Source organism: Branchiostoma lanceolatum, chromosome 1 (assembly GCF_035083965.1).
Source record: "Branchiostoma lanceolatum isolate klBraLanc5 chromosome 1, klBraLanc5.hap2, whole genome shotgun sequence".
Taxonomy (NCBI): Eukaryota; Metazoa; Chordata; class Leptocardii; order Amphioxiformes; family Branchiostomatidae; genus Branchiostoma; species Branchiostoma lanceolatum.
Window position 1 is genome coordinate 26,213,789 of NC_089722.1, and position 18,535 is coordinate 26,232,323.

The 18,535-nt window shown below is 41.2% G+C and overlaps 1 protein-coding gene across 1 annotated transcript; it reads right to left on the reverse strand.

Annotated features, from left to right (window-relative positions):
- Positions 1–13,194: 13,194 nt before the first annotated feature.
- On the reverse strand, positions 13,195–17,455 carry LOC136445142 (neuropeptide FF receptor 2-like). The gene is made up of 3 exons (XM_066443006.1): positions 16,983–17,455; positions 14,904–15,003; positions 13,195–14,487 (listed from the first exon to the last, which is right to left on the reverse strand). The coding sequence occupies exons 1-3, from the start codon at positions 17,257–17,259 to the stop codon at positions 13,521–13,523; spliced, it is 1,344 nt and encodes a 447-aa protein (XP_066299103.1). The 5' UTR covers positions 17,260–17,455; the 3' UTR covers positions 13,195–13,520.
- Between the last annotated feature and the right edge of the window lie 1,080 nt (positions 17,456–18,535).

The window sequence follows — 18,535 nt, forward strand, 5'->3', positions numbered from 1 at the left end:
TGCCATTGTGTATAAATGAGGTGGATCTAGAATATACAATGTAGAGAATAAAGATTCGTCATCCGCTGGAATAAGTTGGTCTTTCACCACTTTTACAAAGTGCAAAAGAAGACTCAGGCTAGTGAAGTAATAGTGGATATGGGATATGTATGGTAGAAACGTAACATTGTGCTGTTAATAGCTGTTGAATGTTTTCGAAAAATGAAATGAAAAAATGACAATATCTTTTTGAACATTGGAAATAAGATGAACTCTTTCTGTTTCAAAAGTACCCAAAACTGAGCAGCATTCGGTTAGTCCTGAAAAACATCGACGGATTGATAGACCATACATAATGGACCGTTGAGTGTATAAACTCATTCCTTAATGCATGACAGCCACGGTGGAAAAGTGCTAAGTAAACTGGGGTGTTACCTTAATGCGTTTAAATGTCAAAGGATGGGGCCATGTCAGATATTTACGCGCTTGGATAGATACTAGCAGCGAAATTTTATGATAGCAGGCCTAGGGGCATTCCGCAAGGAAATATCGTCTTAGTACCAACGGGTCTTCTCCTTGCAAAGCTGGCGGCAAATAACTCAATTCTTCAGACGCCACAGTGTACGTCTACAGGTTGGCGCCAGTTCCTCCCGGTGATAGAGATATTTCCTTTGTCAGCTATGTAGCTGAAGGAGTACATTTTTCGTCTGGTAATATTCTACTTTCTTCTTATCATCGAAAAAGATACGGGATGTCCCGCCAACAGGAAGTACAGTCTCTGTGTATTTCTACTCCATTCAGACGGGAATTACAGTTTTGATCGAGGATTCTTTCATATGACGACTTATCTCAAACGCGGAACCCCCATTTACATGTAATGTCCTATCCGATGGACGTCCCGAACTGAAGCTTGGTACTCATTCTCACTTGAGTGAACTGAGAAAATGTTTTCAATAACAACATGGGAGATTCATTTCATGGACAAATGGCAATACTTTGACATTAGCGTGATTTTTTTCTGCACTTAAAACATTCACTATAAACATTTCACTTATTCAATGGCGCTTAAAATGTGCTATATAAAGGTTCTCGGTTCAATTCCCGAAAATGGTGCCAATGTAAATTGTGCTCTTTTCAATTATGGCACTAACTTCAATCTCTTAACTCATGTAAAAATGAGTACCTAGCTTCGGTTAGGGATGTCCTCTTGGGGGTTCCGTATTTGAGGAGAGTCATACCTCACATCACACTTATAGAGGAGGGGTCCATCCAAGTGTGAGTGGTTTTAAACCAGTTAGGTCTCCAGGTTGACATTTCGAAAAAGTGATAGTCACCAATGGCGTCACTTCTATTACAAATGTTATAAATATCAACGAATAGATTATGTAGTGTACTACAAATATCAACTTCTATAAAGCATTTTTTTTAAACTTTCTTGTTTTTAAGAGGCCCCAATTTCAGCAAGGGTGACCCAACCGACTAAACTCACGTCTAATGTACCTTAATCGTCTGCCATTCGCTCACAGTTGAATGAACTGTTTAGCTAGGTCACCCAAACAAAGTTTAATTAGAGTGTACAGTCATATCATGTTTGAAATGCATGAAGTGTTCAGCTTCTTTGATCGCCAGTGCGGTATCGCTGCCGGTGTACCACGCGCAAACATTTTCCTTCCACCATTTTTTCTGTGCCCTTTTCGGACTAATTAGGGTTGGTCGGAAAATGAAAGAGTTATCGCATACTGGAAAAATGTTTGAAGTTCGCTTCACCACGTCAGATCTGAGTATCCCGCAGTAAAACACGGCGGACACAAAAACAAATGAGATTATGAATGGGTAATTGCTTTTCACAAAATAACTGAAAGTTCATGAACACTCATAGAATTCAATTCAGAATAGGATTATTCCCCTTTGGTTGGCGAGGAGGGGAGGGGGAACAAACAGCAATAGAATCCACTGTTAGATACATGTAAATTTTGTACCTTATAGCCTCAAAGGTTTGTGTAGCAGATAATGCGCCAACCTAGCTTGCACATGTACGTTGCTCTTAACAAATAGCAAGATAATTGGTCTGCCTGCGTCCAAACCACCCGCCTTACTTGGCCATGAATAAACAATGACCAATCCTAAAGGCAATCACTTCAGGCATACGATATGTTGGACAAAATTTTGGGAATTCAGCTTTCGTGGGAAAAGAGGTTTTCAATATCTTGATAACTTTGTAAGCCGTTATTTGTTCCTATCTAAATCGCTTTCATAATAAGCAGATTCAGGTAATAAGTGAGCTTTCAACGATGCCGGACAATTTTGGCCATTACAACATGATCGAGGATGACCCTAAGATCGAAGGCATCAGTCGATACTTAGTGCTTGTTACCGAGCTATTACGCCAGCCATTACAGACCATGATTGGAGGTGTAACTTCCTAGCAATCGCTTTTTATAGAACGGTGGTTTGGATTCAAGGTAGCGGACCAAGCCGCCAATGAAAGATGAAAACTTAAACGCGATTGCTTGCGTACAAAGTCCAGCTGTAAAATCATGTTAAGTTTTTTAAAAAAACATAGAGCCATGCTTAACATGACAATTGAGTCACGTATACATAGAAACCTTGTTTTTTTTTAAAACCTGATCATTGAGTTCCTGTGGGATCCAACCACGGAGACACAAGCGACTTAATGATGCCACATGAAAATAACTTCCTTCGTTAATGGCAGATGTCTACAATTGATGAGGAGTACTCGGAAGAAAGTCTCAGAGGTAGACCCCTACCGAACCAGGGAGCTATCAAGGAAACAGCACGCAAATAATCAGGGGCTTCATGTAGATAAGGGACACTACATGTGGTTGCAAACGTCTATCTGGTATTCTCTCTGTACCAATACTTCGAAACGGCGGGGGGGGGGGCATCCGCCGTAGGCTGTCGTACGATTTGATGTACCAGTACCATTTTCAAACAACAGGCTGTGACAGAAGCAACGACCGACAAGGATTTCAGTCAGCCTTTTTCCGTAATAAGACCGCTGAATTTCGCGCGACATTTGCACGACAATCCCACGAATACTCCCAGTGTGATGATGTGACCGGGCCATATTAAACATAAACTCCCATTCCCGTGCAGTGCATAACACATTATTGGCGATTTGAAATTGTAGCAAACAAGGATGAATGGTACTAGTAAGTACTATGGCACGATTCATGGCTTGTCAAACTAATAATGTTGTCATTAAAATATATACACATGTCGATGATTTAGCGTAGTCGTGTCAATATAAAAATTGATATTGAATTTGAATATCTGTCTGACACTGTGCTCATCCGTCTGATGATGCCAATGAATGAGAATGTGATAACGCATTAGCACCTAGTCTCATACCCAATAATGCGTCTTGTGATAATATAGACAATAATGCAACCAGGGAGCATATATTCAGTGGCTGTCAGACTAACGCATTTTACAACCAATTTGACGTGGCCTAGATTCGATTTCTTTTATGATTATAGTTTTTTTTGTTCTTAATTGCTTTCCAACCTTCACCATGTAAAATAACCAGGCAAAGAAATAAATCCGCACAGAAACTAAGTTGCGAGCAAATATTAGGTTGCTGACGAATTCAACCGGTTGTAATGAGAATAAGGCGACATATGATGTAACATACACTTCGTCTTCCCTTCTTTCGTCTTTATTTGATCCACCAAAATTTTTTACAAGACATACCTAAAATAAGCAAGGAAGCAACTTACTAAAAAGCGTATTGCAAAATGATTTACATCATCTAATTTCTTATGTATAAAAAAAACTATGGTCTATTTTCCGGCCTTGTCAGCAACTGATCGCCAGCACTGCAGCAGAGACACCGTTACATTCAATCAACACATTGATGACATATTGTAAAATTTTTGCTTCTGAATTGATGACATATTCGGAAAAATTTACTTGATAATAATCTGGTTCTGGTTCTTTGATTAAGATTAACATGTTGACATAAAGTACGCAGAATCTGCCAAATAAGATATCCGGTCTTGAAGAGTTTCTATATCTTTGATATAAACTAAATCACGACTTTGACAGCCAAGAGACGCAAGGAGGGATTGGCGTTTAAAAGATAAGATTAGTAAATCCTCACCTAATCCTGACCGCCGTCAGATCTGCTCAGCATGCTAGGGGGACCGGCTCGTTGAATGAAAGTAGAGAAGCTGCGGCACTCGGTTGTTCCCGGCAAATCTGAATAAACTACGTAATAGAATATACACTGCGCATGTCATCTACGGGCCCAATTTGTGTCCGTTCAAGTAGACATTTTTCAAAGTACTGTCGACATCGACATACGATGCAGTAAATCACGTACTATGTGTCTTTGATCATGTTGTTATTTCGCAGAATCTGCTAAATAAGACATCCGGTCTTGAGGAGTTTCGATATCTTTGACATATACTTAATCATGACTTTGACAGCCAAGAGACACATGTACAAGGAGGGATTAGCGTTTATAAGATAAGCTAAGTAAATCCTCACCTAATCCTGACCTCCGTCAGATCTGCTCAGCGTGGAGATCAGCTCGTCGAATAACATGAGGGAAGCCGCAGCACTGAGTTGTGCCCAGAAAATCTGAATAAACTACGTAATAGAATATACACTGCGCATGGCATCTACGGGTCCAATTTTTGTCAGTTCCGATGGATATTTTCCAAAGTACTGTCGGTAGCTTCTGAAGTATCATCTGACTCAAGAACATCAGATGAAGCGCTACGATGCAGTATATCATTCCATTAACCAATTGTCAGTACGTAAATACATCATCCGTTATGATCAGGAGTATCACAAATTGACAAAGATATGCCTAGAAATAGTTTGACAGTCAACATTTGTTTGATATTTTCTTCTGTTATCGTGACGTGGTGATTGTATGTAATTAATATTCTATTTACAAAACATGTATTGATTTTAAGATCAATGACGACGCGGCTTGCTTCCCAGATGCAGGCATACAAAGATAGTTTTGTATCTCTTCAACAACTCGATCACGTATCGACCGTTTTATCAAACGCCTTGTTGTTTTTGAAGATAGGTGTCTTATCCTCGACTGTCTTTCACAGCTGATACCTAGTGTAGAAAACACGTGTTACGCCAACTGGTTATGTTGCACAAACAAGTACCCTGTGTGCTTGGCTTTAAATGCGAACCGTAGTCTGCGTAGAGAGGCCGCAATGCGCTATCAGCTATCAATAATCAACCACGTTTCGTTTGAAGCATAGTTATTCTAATTCTTAACTTAACCTTCGGCCTTAAGCAAAGAAAGATGGTCCTTTCAAGTTGCCTTTTATCAAGGCGTAAATTTCAAAAGCATCTTAAGAATGCTAGCAAGAACTATGAGTACCGAAGAGGCTTTTAGCGGCACTGGTTCAGCATGTTGTGAAAACGTGAACAGATCAACTATAATCAGACTTCGGTGCAACAAAGGGAAACGGCATTTTAGATGACGTCCCAAACGGAGAGAATGTTGCAGCCGCCAGTCAATATCTGTCACATCGCTGGAGGGAGGTCATGAGTAAGCAATACCATTGAAATGCGGCCTAATGTCATTGACCTCATCTAGGCCTGTTTACCGTTAGGGAATAGCGCTATGGCATTATCGTTCAGTACGATGTTATTGCGTTTCTTGGGGCTGACTTATTATTACTGACTCCGGTAAGCTGATTAAGTTTTTGAAGTAACGTGCTCTGGCCGAAAATGGTCAATGTATACGTAGAAAACACCGAATTAGAAATATTCTATATCATAAACACACACACACACACACACACACGCGCGCGCGCACGCACACACACGCACAAACACGCACACACACACACACACACACACAAACACAAACACACACACAAACCTTAGAACAGGCCTAGTGGTGAAATAGAAATTTTATTAAAATTAAGGAATCTTTTAAGTGCAATGGGCGCTTGACGTCAACACCGCCCGCTGATGTACCCCGATGAAGCTTGGCCTAGTTGGCCTAGGTGGTATAGACCCCCTTGCAATTTTCACTGATTTCTGACGTCACGTTGACGTTAGGTCTCGTGTCCTTAAGCTTATCAGGATGTTTTTCCGGTTACCCGACTAGCCCAAGAAAATAACTGGTCGACCACGGGCAAGAGACATAAAGTTTTCGATCTGAGTAATGAAATTCACGACAGAATTCCTGTATTTCACATTCTGTAAGACCCCGATTCCACTTGGACGGCGCTCTCACCGCGCTCTCACGGCGACCTAAAATGGTCCAGAGCGCCGTGCTCAAGTGGAATCTCTACGGCGACCCTTGCGCCCTCTCATCGCGACCAAAATGTCAAATGTCAGCAACTTTTTAAAGATTTCACAGATCACTCAACGAATTCCAGAGATAAAGAACGAATTTTTGTTACGTTTTGTGTGTTTTGTTGTCTTCTCAGTCATACCTTTACCTCTTGCATCATATTTGAATGTAAAGGGAAAACAGTTTCAATTTTAGTCGCTGCACGGTCGCTCAGTGTGTGTCTTAAGTAACATATGTATGTTCAACTTGTTTTTTTCTATGTTGTCTCTCATGTAAACTGTTTGCAAAAAAATATATGTTATCATTCTACGTTATAATAGAAACGTAAATCACAGAATTTTGAAACACATTTTGAACCACTGACAATAAAACTTGGAGGGAATTTAATTTGATTGGAAGCAAGTACTTGTAGTTATTCGTCAATTTGCATTACCCACGAGCAAAACCATGATTTGACCACAAAATTCCCAGAAATTCCAGATACACCACTTCAAGAATGAAATTTGTTTGAACTACAGTTAAGACCATTCAATCCTCATAGAGCGCTCGCTGCGATCCTTGGGCGCTCGCTGCGGCCCTTTAATCCCACCTTGGGCGCTCTCGCGGCGCTCACCGCGCTCTCACGGTGCTCACCGCGCTCGCTCCGCGCTCTCTCGGCGCTCGTTTTTTTCATCGCCATCCTCGGCGCTCTCACGGCGAAGGTTTTGAGCATGTTCAAAACCATCGCCGAGGTGACGGCGCGCATGGCGCTCTCGCCGCGCTGTCGGCGCTCTCGCGGCGCTGTCGGCGCTCTCAATGGCGCTCTCGCCGCGCTGTCGGCGCTCTCACGGCGATCTGGCCAAAATGAGGTCGCCGTGAGAGCGCGGTGAGAGCGCCGTCCAAGTGGAATTGGGGTATAACAGAATGTGTGCTAAGCATTGAACTCCTGCTCTGATTATTGATATAATAATGCTTGTAAAATGTATAAAAGTACAATATGGATCAACACCATTGTTTTGACGCAATTCAGTTTTTTCTTAAACCACTGTATTTAACATTTCGGTCGAAATCTTTAAAAAAAGGAATCCCTACCTACTGACACTATTCTTTTCAGGACTGTTATCGGAAACCTTTTTTCCTTAGGTCTAAGCGATTGATTGTTAACGGGTCTGAGGAAAAGTGTGCATGTGTTTATGTGATGGAACAAAGATCGGCTATCATTTCTATTTGTCAGCGTTGTCAACGTCGTTTTCATCTACTTCTTCCACCTCAATACGCACGTTAAGTATTGCAAATCATCTCCTCCCACCTTATGGAAGTAATTCTACTATTTGTTTCAGCAACATATCATTTGTGCTTAGTGCATAAAACTGCAACGCAAGGTACTTCCGTAATTCAATCGTCCAACATTTAATGATAACGTTATATTCCCTAATTTAATAGTCCAACGTATCATTGGATGATATTGGAAGCATAGCGTTCGGAAATGCTGTTGTTTAAGAATTTCCGGATGAAGTATATTGTTTTGACGCTTATTATCGCGTACCGGGGATGTCTGCATCAGTTCATTTTCCTCTCGGTAAACGCATAGAGACAGAAAGTATAATTATAAACTTCCGTCTTAAGATTGTTCGATTGTGGCGTTTTTTTAAGCAAAGGCGTGTGAGGAAACAACCTTCGGATAAAAAACGATAGGGCATCGATGCTTCGAACGGAAGTCACCACCTATGCCTACGAGTGGATCAATGGTAATTTGTGTTAACGAGGACGGACACAAGCTGATTGCATCCGGCAACAAACCTCATGACATAGCATGATTCGACTTACACAGCATGATTCGATTTTCATAACCAGCATATCAGGAACGAGCCGTCAGATCCGAAGTAGACACATCAACCATGGATGGAACTCTTGAAGGGCACATTCGATGATGACATGCGTATGAGGTGTCCCCCGATGTTGAAGTTCTACTCGTAGAATGTAGTCCGGCTAATGGACTCGTGGGAGGCAGAGCCAATGAGACATCATAATGCGCTGCATTATACCAGGCAAATCTCTGTGTGTGGAAGTGTTATGCATATTTATAAGGTACACCATACAGTGACCGCAAGTAACACTATTCTGGCAATACCAAGCTTGCAGCCCACCTAAAGCTTAGTTTCCAAGGCAAAGAACCCATAAGCTATATCAAAGTAATTACGCGGAAGTGTGTCACTTGGAGCGTGGTTCCTTTGTATCTCACTTATATAAGTCATCATGTTGTTATGTAAGGTAAATGAGGGGAGGACTTTTTTATGAGCACTTTGCTTTTTTTCCAATCCTCAATAGATAAATGTGAACAAAACAAAACATAGTAAATTCTCATAGCCATTTTAATCATGTGTCTTGTACATAACTAGCCGGTATTGGAAGGCGGAGCCCAACCCTCTCCTTCTGTTTGAGTGAAGAGACTCCCAAGGACACAGCGTGCCAGGAATGCCAGGAATGGAACCCGTGGCCTTTCCATCCCATGTTCACTTGCCTAACCACCAATTTATCGACGCTAAGTCACGGCGATATGTAAAGGTTTTTTTTTACATTATTCGTAATTTCACATTTCATTTCAATTGTGCCGTAGGCATAGATGATAGGAATTACGTGCAAGTTAGCTCTTTCCAAAAATTGAAAGTAAAACTACTATATGCAGATATCCAATGATGGTTAAGCCCCCCTCTCACTGGACCCACGGCACGCTGGCAGCGTCGCTGCGCCGATCGAATTGACAAAACACTCAACGAATTTCATAGACAAAAACAAATCTTTTTAAGCTTTGTGTGTTTTGTTGTCTTTTTGGTCATACTTGTACGTTTTGAATGATATTCCCATTATGAAGTCATGGGTAACACAAATCCAGTTTAGGACGCAGCGATGCCGCCAGCGTGCCGCGGGTCCAGTGAGAGGGGGGGGGGGGGGGGCTTTATGCACATGAACCATTGGGGGTGCTTGATCTAGCTAGCACGCATAAGACAAGCTTTGAGTTAGCAGCAATACCCTAGATGTTAAATCATGCTAGAGGAAAGGAGGACGTCCATTGAGATTCCTCAATATCTAGTTCTGCTTATGACTTGTGACAATTAAATGGCAAAGCATTAGAATAGTTCCGCTGTGGTTGTAGCTGTATCCCTTGTTGTTAAAATGAATGACAGTTCCTTGCAGGTGGAATTGTCATATGAATATAACCGCACTTCCACTGGAGCTCGTTACCAAGCTCGCCTACGGTGTGACGCCAGGGGTTGCGGAAGTAGTTTGTTTGTATTGCAGACCCGGTGAACCCCTCATGGCGTAACACAAATTAAGGCCCACTTCACATTAAGCTTTTAATTCGCGACAGCGGTACTAGCGACAGCGGGAACCCCGTGTAAAGAGAATTCCCGCTGTCGTAGTCCCGCTGTCTTCAAATTTTCTCCCGACAACTCCGAAGTGGTCGCCCGACAATTTGTACTGAAGATTACGAGTTGCAGATTTATTTGATCAGCTCATCTCGGGAAGGACCCCTACCCTTTTCGATAAATGTGGTGGGTTTTTTTTTTGGGGGGGGGGGGGACCTTCATTTAACGTCAAAAGCCCCACCATTATGCTACCGCGACGCCACATCATATTAGCAACTTCGTTTCTAAAATCAGATTATACAAAATTTGCCATTATCATGCTATCATTCCTCGTCTAGCGCCGGGCCCGCTGTTTGTACAAGCCAGATATCCTGGAAGCCCAGAGGCTTAGGGACTTACCCCGTAAAGCGAGACCATCTTGCCGACGGCCAGATGGTCTCCGATCCGTCCTTTCCGCTGCGTTGGCGAAGGTCAGCCGACAGTCAATCAAATCTACACTCCACCTCCTGTAGCTAGTGGATGGCCAGTTGTTATTGTGTTTTTTTATTAGTTTCCTAAACTTCACGGCAGACGTGTGGTTGGGGTGAGTGAACTGGCTTTCACCCCGGAAACATATCCAACATTAAACACCAACGTAATCAATCATAATCAAACGTAATTGAACATATTGCACTATTTCTGAACTACCGTGGCCTTGATGCCAGGCACAAAGCACACTTACAGGCCAGCCTGATGTCCATGAAGTTTTTCATGGGACACCCTGCGGCTGCCGGGCTATTTTGGGCCCGGCCGGGACCCCGGATCATTTTAACTCGGCCTTAAAATCAATATGCTTGTTCATTGCTTCTGTAGTATTATTTGACACGCTGACTCAATAGTTCTGTTGATTGTTCCTTTAAGTTCACATCCTCCACTGTTGTCGCTTTTCAGATTTAAATGTCTATGAATGACGGAAACTTTCGAAGGGTCTTGATTAAAGCTTGTACATTTTGTATATGTTCCCTAAAAATTAAACATAAAGTTGTCTAGAGATTACTTAGATATTTTTCTGTGTTCAATAGAATTATATCTAGCGTAATTTTGTTTACCAAAGGGAAGAATTCATATCCGTAATATGCTCTTGCACGACGACTTTTAAAATTTCTTGCTTGTCGAGTTTTGGATCGTGACGGGGTCAAAATTGACTTTTTTCATTAATAGAACAGCTGTGGTCGCAACTTCTATAGCATGGTTTTCCAGATGTATTTTCCTTTACACAACGGAATTACATAGACATGAAATATGTGTATTAGTATAAATGATGTTCTGTCGTGAACACTGCAATGAAAAGCAATTACGTGACGCCCCGTAATGGAAGGTCAAACGCACACAGCTGGGAGTGTGAACTTTGGGTCATGCCCACATGTCGAGGTGTATTATGCAAAGGCCAGTTCTCATGAGCAATAGAGAACGACATAAGTATGGTCCTGCAAAGTTATACAAAATATTGAAGTAGGTTTGCATCCAGCAACAAATCAGACAATAATTGGCACCGCTTCGTTAAAGGCAACCAAGTAATATTAAGGCCAAAAAAAAGGACATGACAAAAATGCTGAAATCTTTATGGTAGTGACATTTACTAACATTGTTTAGCACATTTCCGTAATAACCCCATACTTTTAGGATTTCGAAACCGCGCAAAATAGTGTCGTACTATGATCCCCTTATATTTAGTATTTGTCGCATCGTGTAACACAATCGGTAGGGTGTTTCGCCCACAACTGAGAGGTCCCGGGTTCGAAACCACTGATATTACCCGAAGTTGTGCCCTTGGGAAAGGCACTTTACACGACTTTCCTCACTTTACTCAGATGTAAATGAATACCTAGCTTCGGTTAGGGACGTTCCTCGGATAGGACGTTAAATGGAGGCCCTGTTGTGTTTGAGGAGAGCCACTTATCGAAAAGAGTAGGGGTCCTTCCCGGTGTGAGTGGTTCAAAATCTACAGTCCTATGGCCGCACATTAGCGCCAAATGGCAGCCGCTCCAGACCCTTGTGATCTAGCCCCGCCAATTGTGCGCTCCGATCCTCGCAATTCAGCCCCTGGCGCAATTCAGCCCCTGGCTGCGAAGAGAGAGTAGTCGGCCTACCCAAGAATAAAACATTAGTTTCGCGAGCTTACAAAAACTCCGGCCATCAGTGAGTTCTCACATCACAACATCGTATTTTTGCATCATGGACGTTGCTATACATTGTCATAGTGTTGTTTGAACTAATCATGTATAGAAATTAGATTTAAAAGTTACTAGAATACTCTTCAATCAGTGTCTTAAAAGGTAACAAGACACGTACCTCCAAATTTTCGATGTCTACTGTACATCTTGAGAACACGAGACTACATATAGTTCGAGACTTGTGTAGATCTTCCTGCCTCCCCCGCCTCCTTGAGGAGCCTCCTTGAGGGGTAGGTTGATTTACTTTAAAAATCCGATATTTTTCGGACCCTTATATTGCTTATTTTCCCTTTAAAGGTTAAACAGATGCATGATACATCTGTCGAAAACAGCACTCACTCACAATCGTTCATTCACCTGTACGCTATTAACTGACAGCCTGACATTACAGACCATTGAACCGCTGTTAATTTTAGATGAAGCGGCGGTAAGCTGTTTTCTTATTAGCTTGTTATGATCCGTACAATTGCAAAGAAACAGTTTCAGTATTGTATTATTAGATGAACCGGCGGTGAGATGCTTTCTTGACAGCTTCTTATGATCCGTACAATTGCACAGAAACAGTTTCAGTATGTATTATTAGATGAATCGGCGGTGAGATGCTTTATTGTCAGCTTGTTATGATCAGTGCTACTGCACAGAAAACGGTTTCAGTCTTGTAAGACCAACCATTGTAAACAATAAATCAATGGTTGTGGCTAAAATAAATCATGTAGTATTGAATATGGTTACATATTTAATCCGCCAGCTAAAGGTCTCATGTTAATCTATTCATTTCCTATTCAAACTAATCCGTAGCCCCATTTACTTATTTTAGAGGTATGAAAAGAAAGATGTTTCTCATGGCTGATTAAAGGAAGAAATTCAGCATACATCTAAAGCGGCGATCCACTATCACATGCCTGTGATTTAAATGCAAAGTTCTTCGCTCGAGTACTCTTGGTGATTACTTCTCATATGTTGGCGGGGCCATATATATATATATAGAGAGAGAGAGAGGAGAGAGAGAGAGAGAGAGAGAGAGAGAGAGAGAGAGAGAGAGAGAGAGAGAGACCATCAAGTAGGAAATGTAAAGTGCCTCCAAACCTATATTAAGTTTAACCGCCTATCATGTAGAATTAACGTGACAATCTTTGCGCCGTGTTTGTAATTCAAAGGTAGATTGGGGAGTTCTTCCCAGTATCTACATATAAATTGCGGTGCAATGTCGATGAAAGTTGCCAATTAGAGGGACCTACAAAATCTAACGAGATTCGGCACTCAGAGACGAGGAAAGCTGTAATTTTCATATGATTTCCGGATTTATGTATGGATTAATGATATAAAATGAGTCTATTAACGCAAGGCTCATAGCAAAATTTCTTCTCGGTTATTTTAATGAGCAATTCTATTCATAATACTTTTTGCATACTTTCAATTTTTTATCGTTTCTGAAAATAGACTGTTGCAATCTAGGAAATATATTGTATTCCTAATGGCCATAGACTACACGGACGACACCTCAAATATAAATGAAATATACATATATCAAACTTATCACCAAAGGAAAATATTACCACAATGATTCCGATCATGTTTAAGGCCAAGAAAATATTCTGCACAGTATCACAGCACGGTCATGAACTTACAAATGTCGTCAGAGATCATTCTGAAAAAGCAACCTTACCAGCATTACACAGTCTAAACTGAGGTTACCATTATAAATGATGCATGTACTTCGCGGGAGGACACGTTATAGGGTCCGTTTGAAATAGTTTTCTTCTTGATCCGACCAGTCGGTGGTGAGGCTGCTGTGGACAGAGATGTACTGTTGGTAAAGACGGGTCCGGGAGGACTTTCTATGACAGCGGTGGTGAGGAGAAGTGTAGCCGGCCGCACTGCTCGAGTCGGCCCGTCTCCTGTCGTTGCTGTTGTCGGGCTTAGCAGGGTTGGCAAGCGCGAACGGTCGTTCGAAATCTTCCTTGTTTTACTAAGGTCAGGTGTCTTCACATGCTGAGTTCTTTTTTGTCTCCTTCTTTGCCTCCGCGCGAAAGTACACGTGCATCCGTTTGACGTACTCGACGATCTGTTGTTCGAAAACGCGGCCCGAAAACCTTTCCGAAAGTTTCTGTTTAGCAGAGCGTAGACGAAAGGGTTGACGCAGGTGTGGAAGAACGCAAGCCAGTGGCTGACTGGGAAGGCGTACGCGTAGATAGGTCTCTTCTCAACGTCACTCAAGTCCCCGAAGTCCACCAACATTGTCAAGACGTGAAGGGGTAGGTACAACAGGGTGAACACCACAACCACAACCGCCATCATCTTAAAGACACGAACTTTATGTCCCAGCCCTGCTCCGCTTGTGTTCTGTCGACGGTTTCTTCTTGCATTGGATAAGTAGAGCTGTGTGGCGGCTCTGGAGTACAACGCTGCAATGACCAACAGGGGGAGGGCAAAGCAAAGCACGAGGATAGAGGTAGTGTACGCTCTCCTGCTCTCCCAGGTAGCCCACCCTTCTGAACAGGTCTGGACATGTCCGTAGTCTTTGTACACCATCATGGGGATGATAGGTGACATGATTCCAATGCTAGCAGCCCAGATAACTACAATAGCAACGACACACACTCTGCTGCTGAGTTTCTCATCGGTCGGTGCCATCACTGCCAGGTATCTACATGAGGAAACATAATCATGGCCATGGGAACGTGAGCTAGATTGCACATTTTCAGTAGTTTGTGTCCGTAGTTTGTTTGGCCACTCCACCATGCAGCTATCACATTGGAACCAAACAGGAAAGGCAACACTTTGAGACGGTTTGACAGTGATGCAAAAACAAACAAACAGGCAAAGAAAGAAACAAATAAACGACGTTGGAAGATATGGTACTCATTTGTTCCACACTCGTCACTCCCACCATTCAATACAACATGTTTGAAAATCCGATTGCCGATACAGTAATACCTATCTCAAAGATGTATATGGACCATTTTACATTCAGTCTCTTTCTATCTATGTATGTTTCTATGTTGAACTGGCTCACCAAGCTGATAAAACTATTTACGTATCTATCAATGATGATGTACCAACCTGTCTACTGCGATGGCCACGAGAGTGAAGACAGAAGCACACATGGCCACGCCCTGCGCCATGGGCTGCAACTTGCACATCACCTCACCGAACATCCAACCTGAGGAGAAGCGACATGAGGCTGAAATGACTCTAATAGGAGGTAACACCAACATGGGGCGGAGAAAAATGAATAAATGAATAAATAGATAAATAAATAAATAGATAAATAAAAAAATAAATAAATAGATGGATAGATAGATAGATAGATAGATAGATAGATAGATAGATAGATAGATAGATAGATACTATATTAGATAGATAGAAAGATAGATAGATAGATAGATAGATAGATAGATAGATAGATAGATAGATAGAAATAAATAAATAAATAGAAAAATAAATAAAACAATAAAAAATATATAAAGACCCAAACACCACCAAAGGCTACCAGAAAATCAATTACATAAGAAATGAATTCGATCTTTAAAAAAAAATATTTTTAGAGTGATTTTACTACTGTAAATATAATCCCTCCGGTCCTGAGCTGTCGCCAAAAAGATTATCATGACTATTACCATGTAGCTATAGAAATCGTGACATGTTGTAACTTTTCAAATCATGCCTGGAGATTTTTGCATGTGACCACATGGAACCTTGGAGTGCGTTTTAGATGGATGGATGAATGAACGTTGCCTTCAACCCTGCTGAGACCATGCCACACATATCTATGCTAATACTGTCAAGGTGGTTCTAACCTCCTTAAAAATGGCCATATTACATTTACACCACAAAATTGGTAAATCGACAAAAATGGTACCATGGTTGTGAGGTTGAAACATCTTTAAAAATCGCTGTTTGGATTGGCGAGGCCATGAAGCTCAGTCGGTTAGCTCGGGAAGTTTCTCGGGAGCGGGAAGGTTGTGACCGTGTATGGACATCTTTTTCGTTTTTCTTTTTAAACATCCATTTAATATATACAACGCCTTTGTCTTATGAACAGGACATCGTAAATTCCAAACCCGGCCTTTGATTTTTTTTATTCATCGTAACGGGAAAAAAAACGTTCAACGGATGCTTCTATGTATGGTTGGTTGGTTGGTTCAACCATTGGACCTGTGCCTACATCCCGTGATCCTGCAAATCATGTCATCTATATCTCATATATGTCATTTCTGCCTTCATTTTCGATGGTATACGATACGTTATAATAAGAATACATGAATATCCTTAAATTATAAAGAAAATGAACAAAAATCGACAACATTGTAACATGTAGTAAGGTGGAAATGATATATATCTTAAAATTCGCTGCCAAATGTGGTCAGTCCAGCTAGCTCGTCGGTAAGGGACGCGGCTCTTACCCGAGATATATACAACGCTTCTGTCTTGCGAACAGAATATCATACCTTCGAAACCCGACTTTGGGATTCTTATTTTCTTTTGAAACATCCATTCTTTGTACTAGTTCATATGATCGCACAGTTACAGTGTCCCAGGAAAGGGCGTGCTACAAGTTGTGTCAAATTGGAGGTGTCATCATCATCATGTCGGGCGGGTTTCTTGGACTAAGTCAACCCTTCACTTGGAGGTGTAGGTAGCTTTAGGAGAGGTGAATAGAACAGAACAGAATGTGTGTTATGCTAATACGCGAAATGGCAGCTTTTTCAAAGGTACTTGTTTGGTAGGTTATCTTTAGGCTAAGTAGATCTTTAGTGCATTGAAACTGTGACGATGGGGCTGTTTGACAGGATGCAAAGTGTGTAATAAGGTCGTTTACGGCTTCTAGTGGCCAACACTGTCCTAGTATGCTTGCTGCGTGCCTAATTAGCGTAGTTAACAGATATACGTAGGTAATTTTCAAATGCATACCTTCACGACTTATGCTTGTGAAATCTAATTTTGACCATGTTGTGTCTTAGCGTCTTTTAAGAGTATGGACCTAATTTTCAAGAGAAAATTGAAATCATCACGATCTATGCTTGTCAAATATATTTAGCAACGTTCTTGCGTTTTGAAAAACATTTTTTTTTGTATAGTTGTTTTACATATGCAACCAAGGGGTGAAATATTTCTATGAAAAGTGAAGGATGCACTTACCACCCTTGAGGTTGTCCAACATCGTAAACGGCATGCAGAATCCGCCCAAGAATAGGTCGCTCGCGGCCAAGTTGACGATGAGATAGTTGGTGACGTTCCTCATGTTTCTGTTCTTGGCTACGACCACACAAATCACAACGTTGCCGGTGATACAGAGGAGGAAGATGACAATGTTACAGATGGTCAGGAGGCACGTCACCGCTAGAGGATGCTTCCAAGCCGTCAGGTCAGGGTCCGTGTTCGTCACATTCAAACTAGACATATTGCTGAAATTCATTCTGGATAAAAATTTGGAGCCAAATGGGCTATTTTAAATGGTGAAATTTAATTCTGGTTGATGCTCAAATAAGAACTGGTGCCTTGGGTAAACCTGAAAAGATATAGATTTTGATATAGATTGAGTCATGAGTAGCAACGGGGGTATAAACATATTCATCAAGCCAAACGTTGAACTGCAACCTTACATAGACAGCAATGGATTGTAAAAAAGGTGAATCACCTACTAAAGGCGTCGCTGCGGCCGATCAAATTGTCAAAGCACTCAACGAATTTCATCGACAACAAACGAATCTTTTTAAGCTTTGTATGTTTGTGTGTTGTCTTTTTGGCTATACTTGTACGTTTTGAATAGTATTTCCATTATAAAGTCAAGGGTAACACAAATCCAGTTTAGTACGCAGCGACGCCGCCAGCGTACCGCGGGTCCAGTGAGAGGGGGGGGGGGGTATAGCTTGGCAAGACGACTCTTTCTTATTTTTGTTGTTTTCTTATGTTGAGAAAGATTTTCTTATACAAAGGAAAAACAAGAAAATTCAAGAAACCTTCTGGGAAGTCTGGTCTATGTCAATTCTTACACGAATAATTTATTTCTAAAGTTAACTTATATCAAGAAAGAAAGTTCAAGAAAGTATTTCTAGCATGCTGTTTTCCAATAAGAATTTTCTAGAAAAATAAGAAAAAATTGCTTTCTCTGGCTTAATATAAGATTTGTTTTTTGTTTCCTCTAAGTTTTATTCTTACAGATTCTTCCCATAAGTTATTTTTTCTAGAAAATTTGATCCTGCTAGAATTATCTTCTTGAACTTTCTCGGTTTAAGTTAACTTCTTAGATACAATTCTTGTTTGTGCTTAAAAGAGGGATTCTTGTTTGTGCTTAATACAGAGATTCTTGTATACAGAATAACATTCTGGCTGACATTTACAGACAGAAACATTTTCTTTGTAGAAGGAAAAACAAGAAAGGTAAGAAAAATGATTTTTGGTAGTGTTGAACTATTCCTATTTAGACCGGGAGGGGATTTTTGAGGCCCACGCCAAATTTCATGTTGTATTACTAATGGACGACTTACGCGAGAGCCACCAAACTTGGTGGCTTTGCATAAAATGTCCGACACTTAAGAAATTTTCAGAGGATGATGCACATGTCAATAAGTATTACGGTAATACTTATTGACATGTGCATCATCCTCTGAAAATTTGGTGGTCATAAAATAAGTAGTTTGGGAGTTACAGAGGGCAGATCTCAAAAACAGCACATTATTTTGCTGGGGTTA

Excerpts from the sequence above, each read along its gene's own strand:
- LOC136445142 (XM_066443006.1), bottom strand. The coding sequence starts at position 17,259 with ATGAATTTCAGCAATATGTCTAGTTTGAATGTGACGAACACGGACCCT. Across the intron at positions 15,004-16,982 it reads GTTGGACAACCTCAAGGGTG|GTTGGATGTTCGGTGAGGTG; the intron begins GTAAGTGCATCC and ends GCTTCTCCTCAG. Across the intron at positions 14,488-14,903 it reads GTGGCCATCGCAGTAGACAG|ATACCTGGCAGTGATGGCAC; the intron begins GTTGGTACATCA and ends TTCCTCATGTAG.